We start from the raw sequence: 13,737 nt of genomic DNA, 5'->3' as shown, positions 1-13,737 counted from the left end.
AGATCTAGTCTTTAAACCAGAGTGCTTTATTTGCATAATGACATCCAGCCACACAGTGCAAAATTTTGCATTGTTTTCATCTGTTCTGATCAACTAAAGAAAAAGAAGAAGAATTGATACTAATGAAATTGTTGTATCTCTGGCCACGTGTTGATGCAGATTCTTCAATTCTGTAAAAAAGGAGAAAGGGGAACAAAGAGGAAGTGTTTGTGTAACAAACATGTTGATAAAAACCCTGAAACCAGGAAATCACTCACCACAACAGTTTTAGCAGTGTGTTCAGTTAGATTGTCATTTGTTCCACCTTTTTTGTTTCACACATGGTATCTTCTGAAGCCTCAGGCGTTGCATTTGCCAGCCACAAATCTCTTTGTAAACATGCATGTCACTTTTGGTTTGCTAAACACAACATACTAAGGAAAACAGATTAAAACAAGATTGAATCTGTAAAAGCATGGTGCCTAGATGGACGCAAACTTCAAACTTGAGGCATTGCATGGTGCAGTGTTAAAGCAGGCATCCCGTATAGAGAGACTCCAGACCTCAGAGCAGCCGTCCTGAGTCCCGTCCTCGGTTCCTTTGCCGAATGTCTTTTCTCTGCCCCCTTCCTGTCAGATTACTGTCGAATAACGATCACTAGTGTCAAACACTCCTTTTAAAAAATTTTTATTACTGTACAGATATTGGAGTGTAATAAAACCTTTTAGATATTAATAAAGAAATAATTGAAAAAAGCTTAAAACTGAGCAGATCAGCCCATCAGATTGAGAAGGTCCTCAAGTCTTTGTTCAGCTTCTTTTTAGTGTGTCCCTGGTCCAACACATCTGAATCAAATGGCTGAAATACCTGCTCAAATCAACATTTTTAAGTTTCTATCATTTTGTTTTATTCCATCAAAAACATACTTTGATTCTTTCACGCATGTTTTGAGAAATCCTCAACCATTCAGGGGGGGCCTCAATGTTTATTCTCACAAGCTGCCTCCTGTTTCCATGAAGCTCCTTCTTGGAGCTGCTGTCTTCCGGTGAGCTTCCACCTCACAGAGCACCTTTATCCCACAACATTCCCACTCAGCTCCTCAGCAACAATTAGCAAACACCTGATGGAACTGCAAGTCTGAGCTCATCATAAAGACTACTTCTCGGTCTAGCTCTGCTGAGAATGGTTTCAAATGACATAATGGGCAGCACTGTTGAGATGATGCGCTCAAGTATCAGAGAGAGCAAGAGATAGTTGCCTAATTTCAAGGTGTCAAATTGTAAAGTCAAATTTCTTTTAAATCATGCTTAATATATGCAGCATTTTTATAGCAACTGATGGCAACATAGTTGCCTTGCAAATAACTAATACCACCTCTTTAACTATTTGAAAATTAATTTCAGTATTTACAGAAAATTTTATCAATTTATTAAAATTTCTATACATATTAAGTTTCCTAATGATTACATTTCCAAATATCAGTATAGGCCTTACTTTAAATGTAAACAATGATAAAATTGTTTTGAGCACTTCCTCTGGTGACTGTATCAACAGGTGTTAAGACAATGAGGGGTTTTTGTACAACTCTGCTGCTTGTTTGTGTCACTGTGGGACTCTGGCACAGTAATACACAGCAGAGTCTCCAGGCTGCATATTCTGTCCATTCAGAGTCACTGTTTTACTGGAAGTGTCTAAATCAATACTAAACTTGTTCTTCAGTGAATCTTTGTAGTATGAGCTTCCAGTATCTTTCATCCCGATCCATTCCAGTCCTTTTCCAGCAGGCTGTCTGATCCAAGCTGTGTAGTAGCCCAGAGAATAAGAGACCTGACAGCTGATGGTCAGACGTTGACCTGGCTGCACAGTCACAGAGGCTGGCTGTGTCAGCTGCTCACACTTCACACCTAGAGAGAAAAAACATAAAAAATGGAGCCACTTATATTCAGTGTGATCAAGCTGTAAATGTTTCTTTTTCAGTCAGACTCACAGGATGCAGCAGCCAGCAGCAGCAGCAGAGCTACAGAGAACATGTTGGTGTTGAAGCTGAGCTGATGGGAGTTTCTCTTCTTCTGCAATCGGCAGCACTAGTTAATGTATGTGTTTAATTTGCATAATAATGTACAAGCCAATCAATATGTCTGCTATATATTGAGGGGAACTTTATCTATTTTTTTCCACCAGGACACAGAGCCAGTGCATCTGATCTGAACTAATAATGCTGATTTTCTTCTAAGAGAAGTGAAGTTACACATTATATCATTTTCCTTTGTCTGAGTATGAACACTAAATATTGTGGCTCTTTTTTCATACAGAGGCTGGTTTTGTCAACTGTACATGCTTCACATAGCAATATTAAATTTTGGTTAACTATTTAAATTAATTTGTCTTTGTAGTTGGATAAAAGAGGTTGGCCTTGTCCGTTGTTAACAGTTCATACCTGTTGGGTGAAAACATTACATTAAAATTTGAATGAGGAATAATCATCAATAGCTATGTTTACACCCATGAAATTTATTGATCAGATTGAAATTTATTCTGATTAAATAATCCAAATGCATCGTTTATTAGCAAAAGATACATTAATCTGATCATAATGTGTGTTTATATTCACCAGGCTTAACTTAGAATACAACCACTGACAAGCATTTAATTGTAAACTTCCCCCCAAAAAAGAAAAGATGAAGTCTCTTCCGTCTGTGCTGAACATAAAAACAAATGCAGTACTGGTGTGTCAGCTTGACATAGGATTAACAGAATGATATGATCAGAATGAGTGTTTATTCCCTAGTTTCCATCACACAGAGAAACCAACTGTACATGGTCCTGTCGGTGAAAATCTATTTAATCCTGAATTCCTTGCAGATTATTTTCCAAGGACAAAAGTTTGCAGAGGTTCAATTCACTGAAGTCTGTCGTCTCTATTGGGTAATGCTTTATTTCCGGCTTTTGCAATATTTTAAGTATATTAAAACATCACAATTTCAAGAAAAAAACTGTTAGGATATGTATACAGTATTTTCACAAATCACTAATTGCAGATGAAAATATAAAATCTTCATGGTTGTAAAATTATGAATGTTCATAAAAGTTTTACGAAATATTTGCAAAATTGATTAAAGTTGATGCATGCTGTAATTGCTTTAGGAATGTTTTGCACTGATCAGATTTCAAATCTTCAGTGGTCTCTGAGCTCCACCTCTGGTGTGTTTTTCAAGTTCAGGCTGTGAGACGTTATGGTACAGCTCTGCTGCTGGTTTGTGTCACTGTGGTCGCATCTGCCACAGTAATACACAGCAGAATCATCTGGCTGCATATTCTGTCCGTTCAGAGTCACTGTTTTACTGTAAGTGTCTAAGTCGATACTAAACTTGTTCTTGAGGGAATCTTTGTACAGTGAGTTTCCAGTAAATTTCATCCCAATCCACTCCAGTCCTTTCCCAGCAGGCTGTCTGATCCAAGCTGTGTAGATGCTCAGAGAATAAGAGACCTGACAGCTGATGGTCAGACTCTGACCTGGCTGCACAGTCACAGAGGCTGGCTGTGTCAGCTGCTGACACTTCACACCTGGGAATGAAAACAATTAAACATTAAGGTGGTAGTGAGAATAAACTCAGTGCAATCATATGGTTTTGGTCTCATGAGACTCACAGGCTCCAGCAGCCAGCAACAGCAGCAAAGCGACAGAGAACATGTTGGTGATCTGATGGAGTTTCAAATGTGCTGCAGCTGCCAGCATCAAATCAGTTCCTTTTTAACCAGAGCACTACATTTGCATAATGACAAAGAGTCAGTGTGGGGAGTTTTTTCCAGACATGTTAGCTACATGAAGTATTGCCTGCTCTTTCAGTCTGTATGAAGGGTGACTGTCATTGAATTTAGTGTTGATTTTAAAAAAAATGTCACCATATCATTAACAGAAACAATATTTTATTTTTTTTGTGTTTAACTCATTCTGACTCATTCTGAGAAGTGAAGTTACACATTATATCAGTTTCCTTTGTCTGATTATGAACCCTAAATATTGTGGCTCTTTTTTCACAGAGAGGCTGGTTTTGTCAGCCCTGTTTATACTTCACATCTATGGAGGACAATATTAGATTTAGGTTTACTATTTAAAAGGTTATCAGTATGTTTTTGTGATCGTGCTGTAAATATCTGACTCAGGGAGACTTAAAAGATCCAGCAGCTACAGAGCTACAGAGAAAAAGTTGAAGTTTAACTCATAAGAGTTTCTCTTCTTGTGCTGCTGACAGCATGACGTCTTTAAATGGGTTTGATTTGTGTAATGCATAGTTTTGACCAAACTTTGCGGGGAAATATATCTGTTCATTACAGCATTTGACAAAGTTATTCCTGGATTTTATGTAGTTATAAAATAAAATATTAAAATATTAGCATCAGCTTGTCTTTCAAGGAAAATACACATTACTTATTCTTAAATTAATTTCTCTTACTGCTGGATAAAAGAGGTTGGCCTTGTCCGTTGTTAACAGTTCATACCTGTTGGGTGAAAACGTTACGTTAAAATTTGAATGAGGAATAATCATCAATAGCTATGTTTACATCCACAAAATTCATTGATCAGATTGAAATTTATTCTGATCCAAATGCATCATTTATTAGCAAAAGATTAATTAATCTGAACATAATGTGTGTTTATATTCACCTTGCTTAACTTAGAATACAACCACTGACAAGGATTTAATTGTAAAATTCCCCCAAAAAAACAAAAGATGAATTTTCTTCTGTCTGTGCTGAACATAAAAACAAATGCAGTACTAATATGTCAGCTTGACATATAGGGTTCACAAAATGACATGATCAGAACAAGTGTTTATTCCCTGATTTCCACCATGTAGAGACACCATTCCTATCATCACAATTTATTTAATCCTGAATCTCTTGCCGATTATTTTCCAAGGATGTAATTTTGCTGAGGTTTGATTCTCTGAGGACTTCTATCAGGTGATGCTTTATTTCAGGTTTTTATGTGTCTCTCACCTTTCTCTCACTTTGTTTTCTAAACTACATGAAGAAAAGAACCAGACACATTAAAGTTAACAGTGAGACAAATAGATAATATGTCCAATGCAAGATCACACACTTTGTATCCGTGATGGATGATCATTAAAACTGCTAGAAACAAATATGTATGGAGTATGTTACGGTCACTGACCTCTAGGGGCTCTCTTTTTTTGAGAGAGCTCTGTGTTTTTTGTTTCAGCTCTGCCTGATTGCTGCAGGTGAAGTGTGTTGGGGCTCGTCAGCCGCTATATATAAGCAGCAAGCTGGAGATGCCAGATCTCTCTCTCTCTCCTTTTGTTTGACCTGGGCCATGAGCTGTGACTCTGCTTGAGAGTTTTTTGTGTGTGTGGACCGACTTAAGTTTGCTGTGAGCAMCTCTGAAACTTAACCAAGAAGGTGKAAGCTGGTAGGGGTTCTCTGCCATTTTTGTTGTAACCCGTTTTCTCCTGTTTTTGTGTTAGTAAGGGAGTTTAGGTTTTGTATTTTCTTTTAGTTCTCTTTAGAAAGTGGTTGTTTTATTTTATAGTTGTAAGGGGTGTTTTGTTTGTTATTTTGGCCTTGGAGACCCTGAAGATTAAAGCTCCCCTGTGTTTTTTCTTTTTTCCTCCTGTACTTGTTTTAGCGGACTTGTAAAATAAATTATATTTTTGTTACTCATCAACTGTTCGGATTACTTTTTGTTTTATGTTAAAGCCCAGTGCCACAATTTACTTTAGGAATTTTAGGGTGGGGTTGTAACAGAGTATTTTAACAAGTCATTAATTGCAGATGGTTGTAATGTTATGCAGCACATAATATTTGCAAAAATGTAAAAGGTGATAAATACTGTAACTACTTTGGGAGGTTTTGATTTGAATAAATTTCAAATATTCAGTGGTGTATGAGCTCCCCCTTTGGTGTATTTTTCAAGTTCAGGCTATGAGAGATTTTTGCACAGCTCTGCTGCTGGTTTGTATCACTGTGGGACGGGACTCTGGCACAGTAATACACAGCAGAGTCTCCAGGCTGCATATTCTGTCCATTCAGAGTCACTGTTTTACTGGAAGTGTCTAAGTCGATACTGAATTTGTTCCGAAGTGAATCTTTGAAGTACACATTTCCATAACTATCTTTCATCCCAATCCACTCCAGTCCTTTCCCAGCAGGCTGTCTGATCCAAGCTGTGTAGTAGACCAGGTCATAAGAGACCTGACAACTGATGGTCAGACGTTGACCTGGCTGCACAGTCGCAGAGGCTGGTTGATTCAGCTGTTCACACTTTACACCTGGGGATGAAAACATTAAACACTGACATTAAGAATACATAATCATACAGTTTTTCTCATTGAGACTCACAGGCACCAGCAGCCAGCAGCAGCAGCAAAGCGACAGAGAGCATGTTGATGGTGAGTTTGATGGGAGTTTCTCTTGTGCTGTGGGTACAAGCATCAAGTCAGTTCCTTTAACCTGAGCATTAAATTTGCATAATGACACAGAGTCAGTGTGGGGTTTTTTCAGACTTTAGGTACATAACATATTTGCCTGTTCTTTCAGCCTGTGTTAATGTATGACTAATTGATTAGTGTTAATTTTAAATACATTTTGACTTTGTATCATCTTGCTGTATGCTGAATTATCAGATAGCAAAGATCGACTATGTAAAGATGGTCATGACCTTTCAAACATGACCTTTCAGAGCTCATAACCTATCATATAAAACTTGATTTATTTTCTATTCATACAACCTTCAACATGTAGTTTTAACACTGAACAATATTTAAAATGTATTAAAGTCAATGAAAGAGCTGTAACATATTTATTTGTGGGAAAACAAATAAAGCATTTGACTTTGTCTGGTGTCTTTTTCAATGAACAATGTGGTGTTTTATTTCATTCTACTGAACTCCTGTTCAGTAGCCTTTCTTGAAATTCTGACCTTTCTTGAATTTACCTTATTATTTGCTTGTCGATTTTACTTTATGTAAACTGTAAATTATCTCAGTCTTTGAACACACCTTTTTTCTACCCAACAAGAACATTATTCCTACTTTATGTTACTTCAGATTGGGTATACCATGCAACAGTAATCTAAAACATTTGTAATTAATGTTACGTTGCTGACGTTTGGTGGCAGGATGATTAATACTATTTAAGCAAAGACTCACAGTTGAATAGTAAATTGATGAAAGAAGAAGTAATAGCAAAATTTAAGTTTTACCTAAAATGTTATCAAATGTTCACAATGAAGTGAAAAAAAGACATGAAAAAGTCATAGTTTATTTGTGGTCTTAAAGCGCCTCCTCTGGTCATTCATTAATAATACAACTCTTTAGGCTCTGAGTGGTTAAAAAATGAGTCTAATCTGCAGAATCATACCCCTTCAATAAATTATAATATTGAAAAGCTCATTTATTTCAGTGACTCCATCACCAAGTGAAACACAATATATGGACTAAATAGAAAATGAGGTTTCAGATGTTTTAGATGTTTTAACAACTTTATTTCTCTTGAACATGATGATTTTCTGCTAACAGCTAATGAATACACAATCTTTAACATTAAAATATTACATCAGACCAAAAAATCAAATTTTAAAAACAGAAATATGGAATAAATGAAGAGGTAGCATCTGCAAACAAGAATGGTCAGGACAGCAATCTGTAGAGCATGAAATGACTTCATACTTGCATATGGCTTTTCAGGACTCTCAAATATGCTGCACAATGAAATCACATTTCTATTCACACACGGTGATGATAACAAGCTGCTGGCGTGCTAACCATCGCCCCATTATATGACTGACTGTAGATTGTCAGCAAGTTGAAGAATGTCTTGAACATTTTACATATTTTTTTATGTTCTGGTTGGTTAGACAACATTTGCAGTACTAAGACTGACGAAAACAGATTTTATAATAATTTCAAGTGCATAACTTGTGTTTAAAGATGCTCTCATTTGTGTGTTTGAGTTAAAATTGATATGCAGTTTCCATGACTGCTGCAGTGAAATGTTTCTTCAGTTTAAATTAATTGTACCAATAAAGATCAAGTATCTACATCTACACTGTCATGTTTCTGGGTACTTTCCTGACTCAGAATCATATGCATGACCCACAATGAAAAGCAAGAAAAGGATTTATAAAAAATACTGAATATGTGCAGCTGGTTTGTTCTTGTTTCACATTTTTTGTGTCCGCAGAAGAGAGACTGTTAGGACAAGAGTAAGGTAGTTTAACTAAGGAAATAAAACAACAACCACTTTACACCACTAAAAAGTCTGGTGACCATCCAAAGACTGGTTATATGACAGTTTCTTGTATTCCCATCAGGTACTCAAGCGTCTCTGACACAAACTTTTCCACTCAACAGGTAGCAGCAGATGTACCACATAAATTAATGGACAACACTTTCACACACAGTGAGATGGGATTTTTCAGGACTTTCGTTTCTAAATTGTCTTATCATTTTCTGTGAAGAAATTAAGGCTGTCAAAAACCTCCCTTCATACTATTTTCTTCTGAAAAATGTAGGAATACTTTATAACAGCTTCATCTAAAGTAATTTAAATTATTTACAATATATTGGCTCCCCCTGTTGTGTTTGTGTGTTAGAACTGTTCATGGGCCGAAAGGTTTCTGAACCACTCGTCATTTTAACACACATTTTTGAGCTGTTTGTTGAATAGAGGAACTGAGGAATTTATCTGCTAAACCACATGTTGACAAATTCCTGAAAACAAGAAACAGAAACATACAACAGAAAGTATTTATTTGCATTAGTAGAAACTATTTATGGTTGTTGTTCTGAGCAGGATTCAATTTGTTTATGAAATCCTCTGTGTTTTTCACGTCTGAAGAGTTTTTGTGCAGCCCTGCTGCTTGTTTGCATCACAGTGTGTCATAGTCATTCCATCTGGCACAATAATACACAGCAGAGTCTCCAGGCTGCATATTCTGTCCATTCAGAGTCGCTGTTTTACTGGAAGAGTCTAAGACAATACTGAACTTGTTCTTCAGTGACTCTTGGTAGAATGTGTGATAAACACTTTTCACCCCAATCCACTCCAGTCCTTTTCCTGCAGGCTGCCTGATCCAAGCTGCATAGTAGCTGCTGAAAGAATAAGAGACCTGACATGTGATGGTCAGAGTTTGGCCTGACTGCACAGTCAAAGAGGCCGGCTGTGTCAGCTGTTCACATTTCACCCCTGTGGATAAAAGAATACATTMATTCAACTGACAATGTAAATAAATTCATTGTGCCCATACAGTGTTTTCATCAGTGAGACTCACAGGATGCAGCAGCCAGCAGCAGCAGCAGCAGAGCTACAGAGRACATGTTGRWGATGAAGGTGATGGGAGTTTCTCTTCTCCTGCAGCTGACAGCATCAGATCAAGTCTTTAAAGCAGAAAGTTAATTTGCATAATTAACAACGAGCCTKTCTGTATTTCTGCATGTTATGAAGGTATTAAATGTTTGATTGTAAAACAGTTATTTTGTTTTTTAGGACTTTCGTATATGGTGTCCAGGGTGTACCATGCCTCTTGCCCGTTGACCACTATAAATAGGCACCAGCCTCCCTTGAAACCCAACAAGGAAAAGAGAGATAATGGATTTAAAGATGGACTGTTGTATTGACTGTGTCCTAAGTCTGATATGTCCTAAAGAGTTCACATTTTTCTCTCCTTCTCAAATGGAAGAATTGTAATAAAGCTTCCCTTTGTCAGTGATTTTAAATTGTTTTATTGTTTTATTTTTTAATTTATTTGTTTAAATATATTTCACATTTGTAGCTTTGTTTTGACGTTTGTTCTTGTATTATAAGGAGCTGTAATCAAACTCCTGTGTGCTCCAACATTTTTTTTCTTTTTTTTCTTACTATGCACCTTTGTTCTATATTTCAAAACTTTACGATACTTCTTGAACTGTGATATATTAAACCTTTTAATCTGGTGCATTAATTTTAAGCATTTCATGAGGATGTCTTTCCTGTCCACAAAATGGTAGTTAATCAGGAAGCAAAATATTTTACAATTGTACGTATTCTTATTTAATTGATTTATTTGTTGTTTTTCATATATTTGTTAAAATTAACCTTTTTATTTTAGTTTGTTATGTGTTGAATTACGTGAGTCTCAAAGATCAGCTATTTGAAGAGGGTCATAAACCTTTTATTGATTGTCTTCTTTGTTGACTGGTGTTTTGTTTGTTTGATTATTTGTTTTATTTTTATTTTTTTCAACTTCTGATTTGGTATGACATAACGTTTTAAGTCTTGACTTACATATGTGGAACAAAGATATTAAAATAAAATTTACTAGATGTATTTAGATCTTATGTAATAGTGAAAAACATGCAAGCCATTCAACAATCTAATTTCAGTGTTAGTTAAAATCAGCATGCAGTTTTTATAATTAYAGTACATGTGATACAATAAATAAACATATTGGTCATAAAGTAACATGAAGGGCCTATAGCATTACTAAAAAAAGACCATGTTGAGAAATCTATTTATAAAAGGTCAAATAATTTCAGAATCTAACTGATTTTAAACATTTCCCAAAGCTCTGTAAAGCATTTATAATAAATGCAAAGATGTAAACCATTTCCTTTTAAATATATTAATTTAATTGTGTACAAGCGCCTCTTCTGGTCAATAGTTGTAGAGCAGGTGTTCAGGTCATGAGGAGTTTTTGAACAGCTCTGCTGCTTGTTTGAGTCACTGTGGTTGTATCTCGCACAGTAATACACAGCAGAATCATCTGGCTGCATATTCTGTCCGTTCAGAGTCACTGTTTTACYGGAGCCATCCAAACTGATGCTGAACTTGTTCTTCAGTGAATCTTTGTAGTATTTGCTACATCCAATGCATTCCATCCCAATCCACTCCAGTCCTTTCCCAGCAGGTTGTCTGATCCAAGCTGTTTAGTAGCTGCTCAGAGAATAAGAGACCTGACAGCTGGTGGTCAGAGAGTGACCTGCCTGCGCAGTTTGAGAATCTGGCTGGGTCAGCTGCTCACACTTCACACCTGAGAAAGAAACCMATTTAAAATTGCTATCAGCAGGGAATCATTGTGGTGTGATTATTGTATCACTCTTTGTAAGACTCACAGGATGCAGCAGCCAGCAGCAGCAGCAGCAGCAGAGCTACAGAGGACATGTTGAAGATGATCTGATGGGAGTTTCTCTTCTGCAGCATCAGATGAAGCCTTTAAACCAGGACACTTCATTTACATAAACATCCTGYCAGAACTTTTAGAGAACATAATATCTGTTCATTCAGTTTTTCAAGCAGTAAGATGAATTAATTTGCAAAGTTAACACTTCATTTATTTCTTGGTTATAAAGACAACATACTGTGTTTGCTGTTTATTTTCACAGCTATGACCATTGCTTTACATCATAAAACCTTTTGTGAACTATTTTAAACTCTTTAGTTCCTGTGTGACTTTTTCAGTCTAAAATATTAATACATTTTATTACTAGTGTTGTGTTTCTAAGATTGATATTTCTAGTTTATAGAAACAGTGCAAATTAGTTAATCTGTCTGTTTTGTTGCAATCACTTTTAAATATGTACATTTAATCCAGAAAATATTCTTCACTCTTTSTTTTCTACCCATTTTGTGACATTAGGRACTTATTMTATAACTACTCTTTATAAAGTTTAAAAGAAAGAAGCTAGATAATGTAGTGTAAAGCACTTTCAGTGGTAAAAATGACAGAAAACTGATGAACAAGGTCAATCTGTTCCCATTTTGCTARATCAATTTGTGGTCTTAYAGTGCCTCCTCTGGTCATTTSTGAGTACTGCATGTCTCCAAACTGTGGGWGTTTTTTCCTTTCTTGTGGTACAGCTCTGCTGYTTGTTCCCATTACTCTGGTTCTCTGGTTCACTATAACACAGCTGTGTTCTCTGCATTCATGTGTGGGAGGTTTAACCGTAACTGATACTGASACTCATCCACCACCTCTTTAACTCTTTCCCCCTGCACTGTCCAGCAGGTGTCCATAATAKACCCGACAGTTGCTAGTCATATATTGACCTTGGTRCACAGTGACAGAGSCTGACTCTTGTTACACCTGAAACAATAACTTATCAAAGCAGCTTAATATTAAGTCATCAGCAAAGCTACTGATGTGCATGTTGATGCAGAGTTTCTCTTTTTCTGCAGCTGAATAGATGTAGCCAGTCAGTATTTTTGACTTATACTTATTCTGTACATTCAAGCAAGCAAAGCCAGTTATGTCAAAGTAGTGTCACTGATTTCAAGTCCATTCTGTGGGGAGCAAAAATATACTATAGCCCTTTTACTTAACTTGTGAATTTGACTTTTTCTTTTAATTTTTTCCCTGCATCAAATCAAAGAGATTACGAAATGTATAAGTTTTGTTTTCAATGAAAAATATAGTATTTTATAAAATCTTAGCTCAAAGTTGGAATATAAGAGTTAAAGAAAAAATTAAGAAGTAAAGCCAAAATTAAAACTAACAAAATTTCACAATATTTAGAGTATAAAAACCAGGAAGAATCATGTATAAAAGTTGTTTGTTTGATAGTTTATTTTGTTTCTGTTTTGTTTGTTATTGCCTCACTATCTACATCTAAATAGCAAATTTCTGTGTCTTTCATATTTCTATATACATTAACAAACTAGCATAAAAAGCACATTGCTTCTAGTTGTAACAAATATTTTAAAAAGTTTTATAATACTTGACAAGAAAAGGCATCATTCTCAGTGTGTCAACCCAGCGTTAGCTGTCATCCAGCGCCCCCTGTAGGTTTTATTAAAAATAACATATCAAATGTTTTTGCACAGTCTCTCTGATATTATTAAGATCTTTGTCTCTTCCTTTGTRCTGTAATATTTTGCAGAATCATCTCAGATRTGCCATGCTGTTACAGTCACCTCTGCTGATCTCCACACATCCCCATCAGTCACCAGAAACAGAAACAGGTGAGCCAAACCCCTTTGACTCCAGAGCTTTTCCCTCATGTTGCCTGATCCGGTGCATCTCACAGCAAGTAAAAYGAAACCCAGATCCTCTGCTGGACCGACTTAGAGTCTCTCCAGACTGTTTTACTGGAAGGAAGCGACTCCACACTCTGTCCTATATTATCTAGTATCATAAAAAGAAGGCAGACGATATAGTGAGATAATTATCTGGACGTTTTGTCCCTTCGCTAATCATATAACTGTGTTTAAAGCAGAAAAACTCACAGGGCAGTAAGGAAACTGCCCTGTGAGTTTCCTGACTGAAAAGTGTCAGGAAACTGACACAGGAAACAGGGCAGTGTGAGTTTCCTGGCCACACTGCCCTGTGATGAAAAGTGTATTCTTCACCGCGAAGTTGGAGGTGAAACCAATGATTTGCCACAAAAAGAACAACATCACTCAGCAAAACAGAAGCACAACCACAGATATTTGCATCAGACTATCAGTTCTCAGAGATTAACTATTCACATTTCTCTGGTTCTTTGGTTAATCTTTGGCTTTTATTTTGTACAAACACTGTAAGTAAAAGTTAAATCATGACATCCAAAATGTTCAAAACAATCCATTCATTGGAGGTCAGTTAAATATTATATAACTTTGCCAAAATCTTCAAGCATAAAAAACAAATTATTAAATATGCATTTGAATTTACTCTCATAAATTATATTTGTCAATATTTCATGAGCAAATATTTCTAACCATAACATTTATTGTATGAAACAACAATGCATATTTTTATCCATTCATGTCATCCATTGTTTA

The 13,737-nt window shown here is 36.1% G+C and overlaps 1 pseudogene and 3 gene segments (V, D, J or C); all 4 read right to left on the bottom strand.

Annotated features, from left to right (window-relative positions):
- Positions 1-1,581: 1,581 nt before the first annotated feature.
- LOC103469163 (Ig heavy chain V region 5A-like) lies at positions 1,582-2,009 on the bottom strand. The segment is given in 2 exon segments: positions 1,582-1,883; positions 1,967-2,009. Coding segments are annotated over 2 exon segments (345 nt in total).
- Positions 2,010-3,154: 1,145 nt separating this feature from the next.
- LOC103469172 (Ig heavy chain V region 5A-like) lies at positions 3,155-3,670 on the bottom strand. The segment is given in 2 exon segments: positions 3,155-3,543; positions 3,628-3,670. Coding segments are annotated over 2 exon segments (432 nt in total).
- A 2,204-nt stretch (positions 3,671-5,874) lies between these two features.
- Positions 5,875-9,317, bottom strand: LOC103469171 (Ig heavy chain V region 5A-like). The segment is given in 2 exon segments: positions 5,875-6,269; positions 9,272-9,317. Coding segments are annotated over 2 exon segments (441 nt in total).
- Positions 9,318-9,537: 220 nt separating this feature from the next.
- On the bottom strand, positions 9,538-11,139 carry LOC108166477 (Ig heavy chain V region 5A-like; annotated as a pseudogene).
- Positions 11,140-13,737: the final 2,598 nt, after the last annotated feature.

Source organism: Poecilia reticulata, linkage group LG8, assembly GCF_000633615.1.
Source record: "Poecilia reticulata strain Guanapo linkage group LG8, Guppy_female_1.0+MT, whole genome shotgun sequence".
Classification (NCBI taxonomy): Eukaryota; Metazoa; Chordata; class Actinopteri; order Cyprinodontiformes; family Poeciliidae; genus Poecilia; species Poecilia reticulata.
Note: the sequence above shows the minus strand (reverse complement) of the source record. Positions and strands in the feature narration are given on the sequence as shown.